General features: G+C 37.6%; 1 protein-coding gene across 1 annotated transcript; it reads left to right on the top strand.

The window, feature by feature from the left end:
- The first annotated feature begins 557 nt into the window (after nt 1-557).
- On the top strand, nt 558-6,130 carry LOC104426846 (shaggy-related protein kinase alpha). The gene is made up of 13 exons (XM_010040012.2): nt 558-864; nt 2,129-2,308; nt 2,422-2,514; nt 2,606-2,665; nt 2,745-3,017; nt 3,188-3,262; nt 3,525-3,581; nt 3,674-3,814; nt 3,926-3,976; nt 4,331-4,426; nt 4,511-4,594; nt 4,929-5,031; nt 5,759-6,130. The coding sequence occupies exons 2-13, from the start codon at nt 2,195-2,197 to the stop codon at nt 5,839-5,841; spliced, it is 1,230 nt and encodes a 409-aa protein (XP_010038314.1). The 5' UTR covers nt 558-864; nt 2,129-2,194; the 3' UTR covers nt 5,842-6,130.
- Nucleotides 6,131-17,085: the final 10,955 nt, after the last annotated feature.

Genomic DNA, 17,085 nt, shown 5'->3' with positions numbered 1-17,085 from the left:
GAAGACCCAAAAGCAATGCAAAAAGAAAAGAAAAAGAAGAAGAAAAAGAGAGAATGCGTAGGCGCTTCATGATAATTTCTGCTTTTCCATGGCGTTAATCAGGACATTTGCTGTTTAAGGTCATGATTAAAGGCTAATGCAGATCTAGTCTGTCCACATTTCCTTTTTAGCTTTAATGTTTTGGCCGAAAGTGGTCAATTCTCTCTCTCTCTCTCTGTCTTCCCCTGTCTCTCCCCTGTTCTGAAAAATAATAATTTGGCTAGGCGACAACCAAATCAGTCTAGCCCCCCCTCCAGCCCACCATAAAGAAAAGAGGGAAAGACTCAGTGTCTCGGAGTTTGATTATTCAAAGGAAGAAGAGAGAGAAAAGCTTTTCGAAAGTGGAGCAGTGGGGACAGGAAATGAACAGGCGAGAGGTTTGAACGGTCAAAAAGGAGGAAGAGACTGTCAAAAGCGAAGACCCCCGATTTAGAAGACCCCGGAAAATTTTGAAAAAATGAAAACATAAAAATGGGAGTCTTCAATTCAATAAATAAGAACAAAACATAATTGCCGGGTTGCTGTCGTTTGTTACTGTTTTGACTGACTCCTCCTCCAACTCCACCACCGAGCCAGAGCCAAAAAGAAGAAGGAAAGAGAGAGAGAACAAACGAAAATCAACACAGCCACCCTGATAAAAAAGGAAGGAACTTGTCCAACTTCTACCCGTTTTCCCTTTCTTTCTTTCTCTCCTCCTCCTCCTCTCACTCCTCCTTCCAGTCAAGAAGAACAGCAAGAACGATTTCTGGTACTGAGATTCAAGCCACTGACCGTTTGATTGTTTGGGCAAGAACCCCGGGTTTTTGTTTGGGGTTTACCTGAATGGTAAAATGGATTCTCTTGTCACTTTTTTCCCCTGTTTTATATTTCTCTGTTGCATGGTTAGTTGAGTTCCTTTGCTTTTGCTAGATTTTTGGATCTGGGGGGTTGATTTGAGCTGACCCTTTGTTGATGTGGTCATTAAGATCTGGTTCTAGTGTTGCCATTTTTTCACCTTGAGTTAACCCTCTAGTTTTTTTTCCCTCTAAGAGTCATTTCTCTTTTCTTTTTCCCCATCTGTTGGTTATGCAAGAAAGGCCTCCAAAAATTTAGCCTTTGAGGTTACTTATATGATCCATTCTGCCGGTTAGGTCCTCTTTGCATTTGTCTGGTTCTTTATCTTTGAACTTGCCATTTTTATGAAATTGAGGATAGCATATACGTACATCCATTTCTGTGTTGGAACCTAGTCCTTTTGGAAGTTTATCAAGTGGAAGATCTTCTTTTCCGTGCATTCATTACTTGAAAGGCGAATTTTCGCATTTTTCTGAGGCAAAGATTGCAACAAGCTGCTTCCTTTGGCATCCATTTCTGGGGAGGGAAAATAACCTTGGGAACGTATGTGGCTTGGAAGAGCTTTTTCAGCATCATCATAAGGGATTTTGAGATTTTCAACCGTCTTTAGGTGGACTCTTTTAGCAACAGTTCCCGATGTATCTGCCCACCTTGTTTGTGAAGAGATCTTTACAAGCTTCAGACCAAGCATTTCAAAGAGATCGGTCGGTTTGAGAATGTGTTTAGACGCATCAAGTTCCATCCTTTGCTAAGTCAAGGCCGGTTTTGTGGACGATTTTGCCCAATTGCTTCAGTCAAGAACTGTGCGGTGCCGATTTAGATTGAAAGAATCAACATTAGATAACTTGTTATCACAGCTTTGAAACTCGCCGACATTTGCCGTATTCTAGTGTGTTTTTTCAGCTTTGCAGTAGTTTCGGTTCTCTGTATTTGGTCGTTACTGCTGGCTGCATTAACAGCTGATTCTTATGACTCTGTGGTCAAAACTTGTACAGTTGATTTATTCTGTATTTTAATGGAATGATGCACATTTAGTTTCTAAAATGCTTATTCTCTCTTATAAAGGGCTCTTATTTTCCCCAGATCTTACTCTTAAGTACTTTAGTTTTCGAAAAACAAGTCTCATGCATCTTGTGGTTTCTCGAATAGAAATCCCGTGTGAGAGAGCCATTCTCTTGGTTTTGATTGACTCATATGTGCTGGTCATCCATTTGTTGGCCTCCATGTAAATAATTCTCTGTCTCTATAAATGCAGATAAGTTGTTGATATTGACCTTGAGAAGAGCGCAAATTGGACGGTGAGCTATCTGTACATGATATAATGGCTTCTGTGAGCATGGTGCCCGTGTCTGGTTTAAGAGATCCCACTGGGAACACGGTGGCCTTTGATAGATTGCCTGATGAGATGAATGACATGAAAATTAGGGATGAGAAGGTGAATCGCTCGTTTCCTTGAGCTTCCACTCCACTCCACTATACTTGTTTTTCTTGACTGATGTCTGATCAGCCTAACGCATTTCTTATTGGATTTGGTTCTTGGTAATGCAGGACATGGAGGCAGCTGTTGTCAATGGTAACGGGGCAGAGGCGGGTCACATAATCGTCACGACAATTGGTGGTAAAAATGGGCAGCCAAAACAGGTAAGACCTGAATGCTATACATTTCCCACTATATCTACATTTAAAAGGTGTCACCCGTTTCCATCTAACAGTTTGTTTCTTAAAATTCCAGACAATAAGCTATATGGCTGAGCGGGCTGTTGGGCAGGGATCATTTGGTATAGTCTTCCAGGTGAGGCATTCTTTTAGTTCCCGGCACTAGTTGACCTATTTCCTTCCCCTTTTTTCAAAATTTGAACTTCCTATTGTAGGCAAAATGTTTGGAGACTGGTGAAACAGTTGCAATTAAGAAGGTCCTACAAGACAAGAGGTACAAAAATCGGGAGCTTCAAACCATGCGTCTTCTAGAGCACCCAAATGTTGTGTCCCTTAAGCACTGTTTCTTTTCCACGACCGAAAAAGATGAGCTCTACCTGAACCTCGTCCTTGAATATGTGCCGGAGACAGTCCACAGAGTGATAAAACATTATAACAAGATGAACCAGAGGATGCCATTAATATATGTGAAACTCTATTTTTACCAGGTAACTATTGTATTCAGTCTGATTCTTCTTATTTGGTTATATGTTGACTGCTAAGTCATGTTGCTTCAAACAGGACCATCTTCTCTTTTTGTCCATTTCTAGTATGGAATATTGAGTTCCCATTTAGCAGCAGCTCTAACAAGAAATTTTCTTGTCAATTTCTTGGACAGATATGTCGAGCACTTGCTTACATTCACAACTGCATCGGAGTGTGCCACAGGGACATAAAGCCTCAAAACCTACTGGTATGTGGTGCTGTGGGTGCATGAAGTTGTAGTACCTGAAGTAATAATTCAGACTTTTATCTCTATGTAATAGAAGTGACGATATGAACCTTCAAAAGAATTAAGTATAGTCATAATGGCAGAACTGAGAACCATAAAGATGCTCTGAAAGAAAGAGACCTGTCCTGCGATGCACTAGGGGGTGATGTTCTTCATTGTTGGGTGATTGGTCTCCATATACATTTTTGCTGAATTCGCTTCATTATATGCTTGTCTCTGACAGGTTAACCCCCACACTCACCAGCTAAAGTTATGCGACTTTGGGAGCGCAAAAGTTTTGGTTCGTGTCTTCCTATAGTTCAAGTTGTTAAGCTCACGTTTCTCTCCCATTATTCTTGATCATTGTTTTAACTCTGTACTTGATTTTGACAGGTAAAGGGGGAGCCAAATATATCTTACATTTGTTCCCGATACTATCGTGCACCCGAGCTCATATTCGGCGCTACTGAGTACACTACAGCAATCGATATCTGGTCAGCTGGCTGTGTACTGGCTGAGCTACTGATTGGACAGGTTGGAATTCCGCTTTCTAATTATGATTTCAGTTGTTGTCTTTTGCTGGATTATTATCAATGGGTCCATGAATCATTCAGACATTAGCTAACGATGTCTTTCTAATGACAGCCTCTCTTTCCTGGTGAGAGTGGTGTGGACCAGCTTGTTGAAATCATTAAGGTGATTACATCTTCAGGATCTTCTGTTATCAAATCTTTCGTGTTCTAGGAGCTGCACCGCAGTATTTTTTCCCCTTTTGTGTGTGTGTGTGTGTGTGTGTGTGTGTGTGTGTGGTGAAAATGATCTGTTTGGATTACCACCAATTAATAAATACCAATTTTTCTGTTGTTCGAGCTTTAGAACTCTGGACATTCCTTAGTGAGAATAATTGGATAGTTTGATGATCTATTTACAAGCAAATGTTTGTTTCTTGATGTGTTGACTCTTCCTCTAACATCTGTTTTATAATGCCATTTTTTCCCTTCACTCAATTTTCAGACCCTTATTTTGATGATTTGCTTTATTCTCATTCAGGTTTTGGGTACCCCAACCAGGGAGGAAATAAAGTGCATGAATCCCAACTACACCGAGTTTAAGTTTCCTCAAATTAAGGCTCATCCGTGGCACAAGGTAATTTGGCAGTGTTAAAATACTCTGTGATGTATGAGAGCAAGTCATACAGTATGGTCTAATTAACATTGGGTTCATCTTCAGATATTCCATAAGCGCATGCCCTCGGAAGCCGTGGATCTCGTCTCACGGCTACTGCAGTATTCTCCAAATCTTCGAAGCACAGCTGTGAGTAATACTCTTTAGTTTGGTGATCTCGGTCTTTCTTTGGGCAATTTTGGTTGTCTTGTCACTGTCATTTAGAGTAAAAGGTTTGATCTTCTTTGGGGAACATGTGTCTTGGAATCCTTCATGCATGCGATGATCACTCTTTTTAGTCATTTAAGTTTGACAAAATATTCCGCATTTCGAAGTTAAAACCAGTTGCCTTGCGCACCTCAGCGTGCCAAAATATACTCTGTCCTTTCTTCTGTTGACAGCTTGTTATTTTGGCCATCCATTTTGCTTAAAGTTGAACTGGACCTTGAAAGACTGACTCATTTGCACGATTCATTCCACGCAGCTGGAGGCTTTGGTCCACCCTTTCTTCGATGAGCTACGCGAGCCCAATGCCCGTCTACCAAATGGGCGTCCACTTCCGCCACTCTTCAACTTCAAGACTCACGGTAATTCGGGTGGCTGCCTTTCACTTTGATATTTATACAGCTATGTAACACGGACACGCGACACGACACGCCGACACGTCATTTCTTAAAAATAGAGAATTTCGACACGTTCCGACACGTTATATATTAAATATATTTATATATATAAATACATAAATAAATAATAAAAATATCCTATAATTAATTTACACGAAAAATATTAAATAATATCATTCATTATTTTAATTTGTTACAATAATACACAAAACTTAGAGAAAAAAACATTGTTTAAAGAAAAATGCTGAAATGATATTTTTAAATTTATTTATTTATCATATATAGCATTTTTTTTATTTTTTCTTTCATAGTAAAAGACTTTTTTAAAAAATAAAACAATTCTAAAAAAAACTGAAAAAAAAATTGACCCCTTGCATGTATATTTTATAGCAATTTTATTACTTCTTTTGTGTATATTTATATTTTGACCCCTCAAGTATTAGAAATTTTTAAAATTAACCCCGTGCGTGTCGGAATCGCATGTTGGAATTCTGGACTCGCGTGTCGGAGAGAGTTGACCACGTGTCGGATTCTTCGATACTCGTTGACCGCGTGTTGGACCGTGTCGGAGTGTCGGACACGACATGAAGGCTTCCGGAGAGTGTCCGTGCTACATAGCTATACAGCAACTAATCTTGTCACGCATCTTCGCGTTAATACACATTACTTATTGCCACCATTTCTGGAACAGAATTGAGAGGAGTACCATCGGAGATGCTGCATAAGCTGATTCCCGAGCATGCAAGAAGACCATTGCCCTCCCACGGGTTTTAACCGGCTCCTTCCTTTTGTAGAGAAGATTAGCTAGAGGCTTTTTTGTTTATTTATTCAAATTTCGTAATGGAAATGTCGGTTTCTCTTTCCTTACCCTGTACCCACACATGTTCATTTAATTTGTTTTGCTCGCGTTAAAATTATGCGTCGCTGTACTAGGATGCAGATGAAAAAGTTTCTGCCTAGAGTATGCTTTTGACAATCAGAAACTGAGTTTGCTGACCCTGCTTTTCGCAATCTGACGGGATTGTAACACTGTATTTAGTAGAGAAAAGTTTGTTCTTCTCCAGTTCTAGCTGTAGGTTTTATAATCTGACTGCTTCCATAACGTCCTTAGTGAGATCATCATTAGCCGTGGCATTGGGCTTCGCTTCGGTAACTATCGAGTTGCCAACTCCACGAGGGCCATTCCGGTTTCGATGGGCGTCCGGTGGAGCATCGATGCGTCGGATGTAATAGTCCCATGATTGAATCGAAGTGGTGCTTTGTAAGCAAAAGTCAAATTTGGCCGACCACTTACTTGTCGTAGGTCCAATTATTGCATTGGTGACTCGAGATTAGGTTATAATTTCTTCATGACATCATTTGAGATGATGTGTGGTTAACCATCGTCCATGAGAATTTTGATAAGAAGAATTAAGTTTTCTTTTTTCTTATTGGCAAGAGGACATGTCAAATGCCTAAGCAGACGGAAGATTCCGCGAAATTTGGTAGATGTCAATCTCTCAAATAATATGTTGTAGCAACTAGCAAGGACCAAGAAGATGTCGAGTAACTTTGTAATTAATATTAATTTTGATTAGTGCTATCCCTTAAGTCCTAATCGAAAGAGTCCCAAAATAATCGTTGAGTTAAATGAGCGGAAGTAATTCTGATAGATTTCTTATGGAGTCCTCAACCATCATGCCGACAATTACTTACGGAATTCTCACTGCAATAAGTGATGCGCGGTTTAGTCATTGCCGGCCATTATGCTAGTGAGAGTTCTCGACCGCATTACTTATTGGGTGAAAAATTCGAAAAAATCTCGAAAAATCCTGCCAATTTTGTTCGGTTTCTTTTTGGGTGTTACAGCAAATGATCCATTTGTATGCAATTGGATAACTTAATCATCTCATGGGTATTCTAAAATAGCTTTTTATGCATGACGAACGCACACGAAAATGGGAACTCAAGATGTATGGGCCCTTGACCTCCTCTCAAATTGATGACACTGACCCAATTGGCCCCTCCATCTTTCTCGAACAGTTCATGGAAATCACTTGGCAATCGGCTCAGTAAAGCTCACCGAGAATCGCACTTGGAAAAAAAAATTGATATTTGGTAATGGAATAAGTCAAATTGAAATTTTTCATAGACCCTTTTGGCCCACCCACCGGAAAAAAAAAATTATTCAAGTCTTGTCTTGATTTATTTTATTTTATTTTAGACAAGCTAGACGAAAATAGTTTTAAGTGGAGTTTGTTTGGGTCGAAAGTTTGACTGGAGTTAGAAAACTACAAAGTTGACGGACGAGCTTGGAAAAATTGTGAGGGGCCCCGTAAATATTGGGCTGGTCACGTGTAAAAGTTTCCATTTACATCAATAAAAAATGACCACTTTTTTCGGACGTTTTGTCGCCTCTTTTAATCTAGTCAAAGCCGAAACTTCGTAAGATTTGAGATCTATCTCGCTTGTCTTTCACGTTTCTGTTTTTATTCTTAACCAAAATCTCACGGGTTATGCACTTCGATTTTTCGTAAATTCAAGACACTCGAAGCTTTTTCATTATATCTGAATATTTAAATGTGGACTCACAAATTTTTTAAATTTAAATAATTATTCGAATTTTTGACATGTAGACCCTTGAGATTCTACAATCCCGTACCTTTCGCATCATTTATGAAATAACCCCGAAAGTCAACATTAAACAGCATTCAAGGCCCTCCTTGCCTTGACCACAGAATAGTATTTGTCTCAGTAGCCATCGGATCGTAGCTCAAATGTGAAATCAATATAATTCAAGAATCTCTGGAACATGGGTAGACATCAAATCATCTCAGAAAAATCTTCGAGTATGCAGCCATGCGCATTTCGATCATCAAGGATTGCATAAATGATCTTTAAATTTTAGTTCAAATGTGCAATGTTGCCGTTGGATTTTTCATTTGTTCAATATAACTCATAAGTTTTAACTCAATGTTGAACGTTTGATTTGCTCAATATGCTCCATGAATTTTCTATACACGTTAAATTAATGTTCAATGTTCAAGTTAACAGAATTTGCTAATTTAGCTTCCAATCCAATATGTTTGCATGGTAGACCAAAAAATAATGTCGCGTGTGAATTATCCACATAAAATATTTAACTCAAATTACAATATAGTAATCATTTTAATTTGTTTAATTTTGAAAAATGATTATCCATGGAATTTGAAGATGTTGATTATTATATCCCGATTTGAGCTAAATATTTCACATGAATAATCCACGTGTATGGTTGATTTTTCTAGTCCACCATTCAAACTTGGTTGGAAGTCAATTTTTTTTTTTTTTTTTTTGGTCAGTGGTTGGAAGTCAAATTGACAAATTTTGTTAAATTAAATTAATAGAATGAAGATATTGAACACTTTCATATAGTTTAGGAGCTTAACTGAACATGTACAAAAAACTTAGAAACAACATTAAACAGATTAAAAGTTTTGGAAATATATTATACATTAAGTCAAAATTCGGGGATTATTTTATAATTGTCCATCACCTTCTTTATAATTTCAGGAGAAAAAGCAACAAATTCTTTTTTAAGCATGACAAATAGACTCAAGGAAAAAGAAAAAGCAGAGAAGAAAAGTTGTCCATGCCATTTGTATGAAATGAAAGGGAAACGCATGCGTCATTTGATGCTACGTTCGGGCATTAAAAGGAGGAGGAAAATAAGAGCGCGAAATCGAGAAAGTCACCCCCATTTTTCGCCCAATCTCTTTCATAAAAATAAAGGATTGCTGTCTCATAAAAAAAACCCCAAACTAATCGGTCGACATGTCTGTGTCACAAAAGAAACATATTGGATAACCATGACAGATTTACCAAGATTTTGGAGCAACATTGGGGCAAAAAATTACAGAATTTAGCAATTTCTCAAATCTCGAGGGAGTTTTCGGGCTTCTACGAAATTTTTTCAATCTTGGTCCATTTTCTTCATATCTGGCTTTCCCAAAATGATGTCATTAAGAAGATCCACTACGAATCACAAGCCGTGTGTGTTTCCGTGACAACAAATTTTAATGGTATATTGGAAGGAAGTCAACAATTTTCCGGGGCATGAGCCATAAAAAAGTGCTTCTTTTTTTTTTGGCAAAATTTCTCCACTCTCTTTAGACAAAGCATGGGTTTCTTTACCCCATCCGCCTTGCCTATACAGGTATCTTGGAGCACGCCAAGATTCACGCCTTCTACCCTCGATCTCGATCCTCGATGTTAACGAGGACTCTTTCCTCCTTCTTCTTCTTCTTTTTCTCTTTTTAATTTTGTATTATGATCACAAGTAGTTGGACTGGGGCCACCTCACGATGCTCGTTGTTGACTATCTCCAAAAGTCCGATTTCGATTGGATTTTGACGTTTGTGGCCTTCGTCTATAGTTACACGACATCCACACATGAAGTCACATTTCATTATCAGTTAATTAAGAAAAATTATGTGACATTACCCTAAATTTATTACATAGATATTAAATCAGCACTCAATTTTTAAATATTTACATGGAATTTTATTATAATTTAGATTTCTTTAGAAATTACTGACACGATGATCTAATTGTCGTTGGCTATTTTACGTTGTACATCGTTATATTAATGATTTTTAACAAAAGTTGGCATAAAGAATTATATCGGGATTTCATATACAAGTTTAGGAGCGAATCACCCAAATTAAGGAGGTTAGGATTAATTAGAAACGTATAATAAATTTATGGTTGGGCGGTCGGCTTCACTTACTCAAATTAATATACAGAACTTCATAAAGAAAAGTAGCATCGTCTTGTCCAATTGACGTCAAGATTCGCTAAGGCATTGCGTCACCAAGATTCGGCAACACACGTCATCCTCCAATTACACTTGGCATTTTCTGCTTTTTAAATTTGTTTTTTTCTAACACTTTGCACCGATACCTACTCCTTGGAACTTTTTCCCCCACCCCGTGATTTTCATTTGTTTTCTTTTTAGTATTTTTATATTTTCTACCGAAAGACCTAGCCGGGTTTAAGTCGACCGACTCGCGATTGTTTAAATGGGATGGCATGAGCTACAATGGGAAAGACCTATAAAAAGCCATAAAATTTTTAAATTATATCCATGGCGACATATTTACACCAATTTTTTTTTTGTTAATAAAAACCCCAAACTTATACCTATACAATACATTTACGCAGTGTGACCCAATTATCAAAATCTTCTTTTTGTGATGTCAAAAATCTCAAATTTGTATCCATATGATGCATTTACTCCAAAACTTTGGTGTCGTTGAAAATTTTTTTTGGATAAATGTGTTATATTAATATGGGGTTTAGAGCTTGTGGTGTCACAATTTTTTTTGGGCTTTGTGTGTTACAAAAAAAAATTGAAATAAATATGTCATAAAATATAAACTTGAGATTTTTGGTATCACAATCTTTTTTTATATAGATAAATGTATTATACGGGTACAAATGTAGAGAGTTTTTGATGTTATAAAGAATAATTCATGATAAATCAATCATAGTAGGTAAAGTTTGGGATTTTTTTTTCCTAAAAAGTCACAAGGGTGGTGGATAATCCATATAGGACCATGTCCCGATGTATCCTTCCACCGTTGAGGTCAAGAGTGTGACTACGAATGAAGACTAGCTCGGTATACCGGATGATCCCGAAATTATTGGGACAGAGGGTATATTCGCATGAATGGACAAGCCTCAATGATGTCCAAAGTTACACGGTGCCCATGCAAGTACACCAAAGAAAGAAAAGCCACCGATTCGGCTGCGTGTTGCTGAGCGGTTCGGTCGCTAAGCGAATAAGTGGGACGGACATGAAGAAGGTTCGTGGTAACATCAGTCTCTGACCAAACGCCGCCTCGCGTCACCCGTGGTGCGCGTGTTGCGCGCCCCTCGTGTATCATACGCTTCCGAGAGTCAAGAATGGCCGGTCGTCAAAGGGGGAATTCGCGGAAGCGAGAAAAAGGCAGGCGGCAAGAGTTCCTCGGGACCGCGAAAGGGAAGAACATTCGGTGGTGTCCGACGTCAGGCCACGATGATGATGATGAGGAGGAGATCGAGGAGTTTGCGAGGCTCACGATCGCTCGGCCTGCTCGAGCGCCGGCCTGGGGCGAGACCATCGCCGATCGTTTGGGTGCTGGCCATCGCAAGAGAAGGATAGGCGGATGAAGGACTCCATCTTGGCTAGGGATCCATGTTTTCCAACGCGAAGACTTCGCGGAAGAAGCTGTGCCTTTGAAGAAGGCCGCGGAAACCCTAGATTTTGGCACGGCGAGATCACCTCGACATGGAGCTGAAAATAAATGGAGAAGTTGGAGAAGTTGGATCTTAGGCTATCACTTGAATTGAATCGATAAATTAATATATAGTTACCATGCTTCTTTAAGAAATTCATAAAAAAATTATGTGGCAATTGGCTTAGTAGCTCGCTCGGAAACATCTCTAAAGAAAAAAGGAGGTAAGTCAAATCGGAGTTCTTTACAGTGTTCTATCCCGTTTTATTCAAGCTATAAGAAAATAGTTTGAGCGGTGTTTAGTTTTTTATTCAAGCTATAAAGTCATGGACTAGCTTGAAAATGTTAGGGACGACGTGAATATTGGGCTGGTCTTGGGTAAATTTCTCCATTTATTTCAATATAAAATGACTAAACTTCAAAACCAACTTTTCCTTCACAACTTATGAAGACCGACACTTTCCAAGAGCTTTCATATTGTGTCAGACAATTTGACACGTGTCTGACACTCTCGGACACTCTTCAACACTTAGTTAACATGTGTTGGAAAATCTGACACTTGATCAATTTTTTTTTATGTTCTCCAACACTCAAGTCGAAATTCTGACATATGAGTTTTCAATACGTGATTTCGATATCGAGATCAATTTTAAAAATTCAATAAATGAGATGTCAATATATATATATATATATATATATATATATATATATATGTGTGTGTGTGTAAAAAAAACACAATAATAAAAATAATAAATAGACAAAGAATAAAAATTTAGTCTTCTTTTCTCTTCTGACTCCCACTTCTCGTGATACACAATTCATCCCTTAATTTTTTTTCTCCTCTTCCAACATATTTAACATGCAAGTTCAGAATATGGATCGCTTGTTTTTTCTCCAAATTTTATAAATTATTGAAATCGGGTTGAATTTGTTAAATTGAAATAATGAATAATATTAATAAATGACGGATTAATGCTTTTAATGTAAATTCATTCTAGACTTTTTTAATTATTTATTTATTTATAAATTTGATTCAAATTAATTTGATTGAAATAATTATTTTTATGTATATAAAAATATATATTAATATACAACGTATTACAACGTATCGGATTCTTTGTTTTTTTAGAAATAACGTATCGACGTGTCGTATTATGTCGTGTCGCATGTCAGTTTCGATACTACTTAGATGAAAACTTAAAAACCAAAAGAATTAAGATTCGTCTGGATTTTTTTGTCCTTTTTATTATTTTCTTTTTGTTTTTCACTTAAGTCGAAACAAAATAGGCATTCATCACCCTACGCGATGCCTTCTTCCTCCCAAAATTCTAATATTCACGTCCCTTTCTCACCTTTATGACATTGACCCAAAGGTCAACAAGAAAGAGCAGAGCTCGTCTCAGTGACCGTCGGATCTTTACCCATCATGTTAAGATCCACGCATTTCATGATGATCTTCATGAAATGCGGGGACATGCACTCGCATCAATTGATAGGGATTGCAAGTGATATCGAGAGTTTATTTGGAATTTACCCTTTTTCCATGTGAAATTTCTCGAGAATAGTAAAAAAGGAAAAAAAAGAACCTTTTAAAGTAAAAAGTGCAAAATACACTTTGAGCACCCGTTTGCACATGGACTTGGACTGCAACAAAATGTTGCATGAAAAAAGATAAAAAAAAAAGAAAAGAAAAGAAAAAGGAGTGCATATGCCAATCTGTTAATAAGGATTGGTACCATTAAAAATTTCGCTTTGGTACATATCTAATTTAAATCAATTTTTAGTATTAAAAAAAAATCCCAAATCGTGATACTCAAAACAAATCAACCAAGATCTCAGGAGAAAAATATAGAATTTAGCATATTATTGAAATGTGAATGAGCTTTCAGGGCAAAATTTGTAGATTTAGCACTTTTTTTTTTTCCCAATCTTAGTTCATTTTCTTCGGTTCCAACATCCTCAAAATGTCGTATAATAGATCCATCATGTCGAGCTTCCATGTCGGATCCGTGTCATGCACCAATCATCTTAGTTTTTCGTCACATGTTTTTCCACTTCAGAAATTAGTGGAGATATTAAATAAAAGTTAACAGATAATAAATTTATGGAAAGCATATTGATTCGATTCTTTTTGCACACTACGAAAATTAATTTGGAAGAAAAGCGGTACGAGAGTACAACGCTTGTCATCTTTCCTGGCACGAATCCTAAAAATGATTTTTGTTTTCAAAAAATCTCAAGGGGAGCACTCATTTTTCTCTCACTCTCTTTAGACAGAAGTAATAGTTTCTTATAAGGTTCAGTCACCTTTCGTGTTGGCAAAGGTACATCCCCCATGTGAAGTCCCACGAGATCAGAGATAAAGGATCATCGATGGGAGTGAGAATTCCATTTCTTATTAATTAAAGAAAGTATAAATGGCTGGGCCCACCTCACGTTGCTCATTATCGACTGACCAATCTCAAAGCGCTCTGACCAAAAAATAAAATAAAATCTCAAAGCGTCGATTACAAACCAGATACGATGCTCTGTAGCTTTTGTCCGAAGTTAGGGCAAAGACATGCACACATTATATTCACCTTTTTTATTTATTTAAATATATAAAGAAATTGAAAATTAAGTAGTTTGGTTGTGGTCCAAACTCCGGATGATGTCAACATTCAGTACAAGCAATGCGTCACCAAGGTTCGGTCAGCACACGAGATCCTCCAGTTAATTACACTCGGCATTTTCTTCTCTTCTCCTTTTGGAATTTTTTATTTTCCAGTAGTGCTTTGTGGTGTTTACCGACTCACCCCTTGGAATTTTATCTCCCACTTGATGATTTATTATTATTATTTTTGTGTTTATGGAAAAAAAAAAAGACCTAGCGGATTTCAGTCAACCGGATTTCTATTTTGTCAGTTTCTTTGGTCGGACTAATTTGTCAGTTTACTTGGCGTCAAAGTCTCACGATTATTGCAATGGGAAGACATGAGCTACAGTGAGAAGACTTATAAAATGACTTATGGTCATCTTTTTTTAATTAAAGAAACGGCCATAGAAATGGAGACAAATGTGCGGATGTATCGACGTTGTAAGAGAAGGGATTTGCTCGATACAAAATGGGTACCGGATTAGAATATCGGACTATGTCACGGATGTATATTTCAAGATAAATCCTAGCGTGGAGGCCGAGAGTGTAACTTCACATGAAGATTAGTCGGGGATATCGAGAGATCATGATGATGATAACCAAAGGAAGGGTTTGCCATGCTGTTCTTGTATTATTGTAATGGGAAGACATGAGCTATAGTGAGAAGGCTTATCAAATGACTTCCGGTAATCTTTTAATTAAAGAAAAGGCCAAATAATTGGAGAAAATGCGATGTAGTAAGGCTCTATTCGTTTTGCGAAAAATAATTTTTGAGAAAATATTTTCCGAATTTTTCGGCGTTCATTTCACGGAAAATGAATTACTTTGAGAAAATGTTTTCCACTTTTGAAAAGTGAAACATTTGATAATCTCACACTTCTACAAATCATCACTTCCTTCTCATTTTTCTTTTTCTTCTTTTCTTTTTTTAATTCAAATTATTTTTAATTTCCTTTTTCTTTTCTTTTTCTTTTCTTTGTTTCCTATCTTCTTCTTTCTTGGCTAGGCGTCGGCTGTTGCCTGGCAAACCTCGAGCTCGTCGATCTCGAGTTCGCGCTTTGCACTCTTGCTTATTATTTTCTTTATTTATTTTACCCTACAATTGTAGATTCCTTAAGCAAATGGCTCTACATGCTTGCTTTTTTTTTTTCTTTTGTTTATTAGAACACAAAAGACATAGGGGAAAACAGGCCACTTAACTAAAAGATTTTCATGAGGTCTATACATGATTTACTTCTTTTTAAAATCCATATGAAAATTTTTTAGAGTAGATGGGCATTTGGTAATAATAAGGGAACAAAGATATGAAGTAAGTTTGCCTAATAAATGCAAGTTTATATTTGATGGATTTATAGGTCGGTAAATTATGCATGTCTAAGTGGTGAAATCTTAAAAAATATTTTATTTACTGAACACCGGAAAATATTTTTCGAAATATTTTTAAGTTTTAACCGAGCACTATAAAATGTTGTCATTTTCTTAGAAAATGACTTTTGGAAATGACCCATTTATCGCAAAACGAATGAACCCTAAGGGTAGGGATTTACTTCGTACAAAATGGGTTTTTGATAATCGGATTAGAATACCAGACTATATCCTGAATGTAAAATTCAAGATAGATTCTCTCGTAGAGGCCGTGAGTGTAACTTCCAATAAAGATTAGTTGGTTATATCGAGTGATCATGATGATAATAACCAAAGGAAGGGTTCGCCATGGGGGAAAAACCCCAAACTTTAGGTTTAGTTTCAATTTTACCATATATTTTTTTTAATCTTAGAAAAAACTCCAAACTTTAGGTCTAATCTCAAATTTGCCCCAATTTTTTTCATCTTAGAAAAATCCCAAACTTTAGGTTTAATTCTAAATCTACTATGAAATTTCCTTTTGTCTTGAATTAACCCCGAACTTTAGGTCTAAATCCAAATCCACCCCAAGTTTTCTTTTATCAAAAAGAAAATCATCAATTTTTACTCTAGTCCTAAATTTGCCTATGTTAGGCTATTATAGCCTCCATCCAAAAGTCACGGATAGTCATCTCTAATTTTTATATCTTAGAGTAATTTTATTTTAAAGATAATTTATCATGTTGCCTTTTTGATATGTATTTATTATTGGATCATGGGATAGATTTAGGACTAGATTAAAAATTGGTTTTTTTTAGATTAAACAAAATTTGGGGAAAATTTAGGATTTGACCTAAAGTTTAAATTATTTTTTAAGATAAAAAATAGTTCATGACAGATTTGGAATCGGAATTAAAGTTTGAGATGTTATTATTGTACCGCATTTTTTTTCTTTAATCGACGGGGGCGCGCGGGAGTATCCAAAGAAAGAAAGGCTTGCAACTCTGGTGGTCAAGTACCGAGTGGGCCCTTGCCCCTTGGCAAAATTAGGAACGACAGACATGAAAATGATGGATCATCCGCCTGACCATACGGCAAACTTCAGGGTTACACGCTTTTGGGGTGTCGCGAAGAAGCATCCTCGAAGCAACCTCGAAAGCAAAACGGGCTTTAGCTTCTTTTTTTTTTTTTTTTTTTTTGGTCAAAAAACGGGCTTTAGTTAGGCCTAGACGGGTGTGTTTCTGTGTTTTCTGTCGTGCGTCATTATTGCTCTTCATTTGCTTCCCAAGTCAATAATGGCCGAAACTGAAACCGCAGACCGTCCAATGGAAATTCGCGGGAGCAAGAAGAGGAAGGCAACCGTTCCTCGCGACCGCGAGAGAGAAGAGCGTTTCGTCGTCGGCGGCGGCGGTGGCGGTGGCGGTTTCGGCGGCGGCGATGACGATGAGGCGAAGAAGATCGAGGAGTTCTTCGCCCTGGTCAGGAACTTCCGCGAGGCTCGCGATCGCTTGGCCTGCTCGAGGCTGGCCCCGGCCGGGGGTGAAACCGGCCGTTCGGATGCCGATCGTCACGAGGGAATGAAGCAGATGAAAGGCTCCGTTTCGGCTTGGGATCTACGTTTCCGACGTGAAGACTTCATGGAAGGAGCTGTGCCTATGGAGAAGGCCACGGCCACGGAAACCCTAGCTTTTGGTTCGTCAGGCTCGGCTCGAGAGGGAGCTGCAAATAATGGAGAAGAAGCAGGATTAAATCTTAAGCTTTCACTTTAATTGATTTGGTGATTAATAGACGTTCCTTACTGTT

This window comes from Eucalyptus grandis, chromosome 11 (genome assembly GCF_016545825.1).
Source record: "Eucalyptus grandis isolate ANBG69807.140 chromosome 11, ASM1654582v1, whole genome shotgun sequence".
Lineage (NCBI taxonomy): Eukaryota > Viridiplantae > Streptophyta > Magnoliopsida > Myrtales > Myrtaceae > Eucalyptus > Eucalyptus grandis.
This window is presented reverse-complemented; position numbering and strand designations above follow the sequence as displayed.

Excerpts from the sequence above, each read along its gene's own strand:
- LOC104426846 (XM_010040012.2), top strand. The coding sequence starts at position 2,195 with ATGGCTTCTGTGAGCATGGTGCCCGTGTCTGGTTTAAGAGATCCCACT. Across the intron at positions 2,515-2,605 it reads AAAATGGGCAGCCAAAACAG|ACAATAAGCTATATGGCTGA; the intron begins GTAAGACCTGAA and ends TTAAAATTCCAG. Across the intron at positions 5,032-5,758 it reads CTTCAACTTCAAGACTCACG|AATTGAGAGGAGTACCATCG; the intron begins GTAATTCGGGTG and ends TTTCTGGAACAG.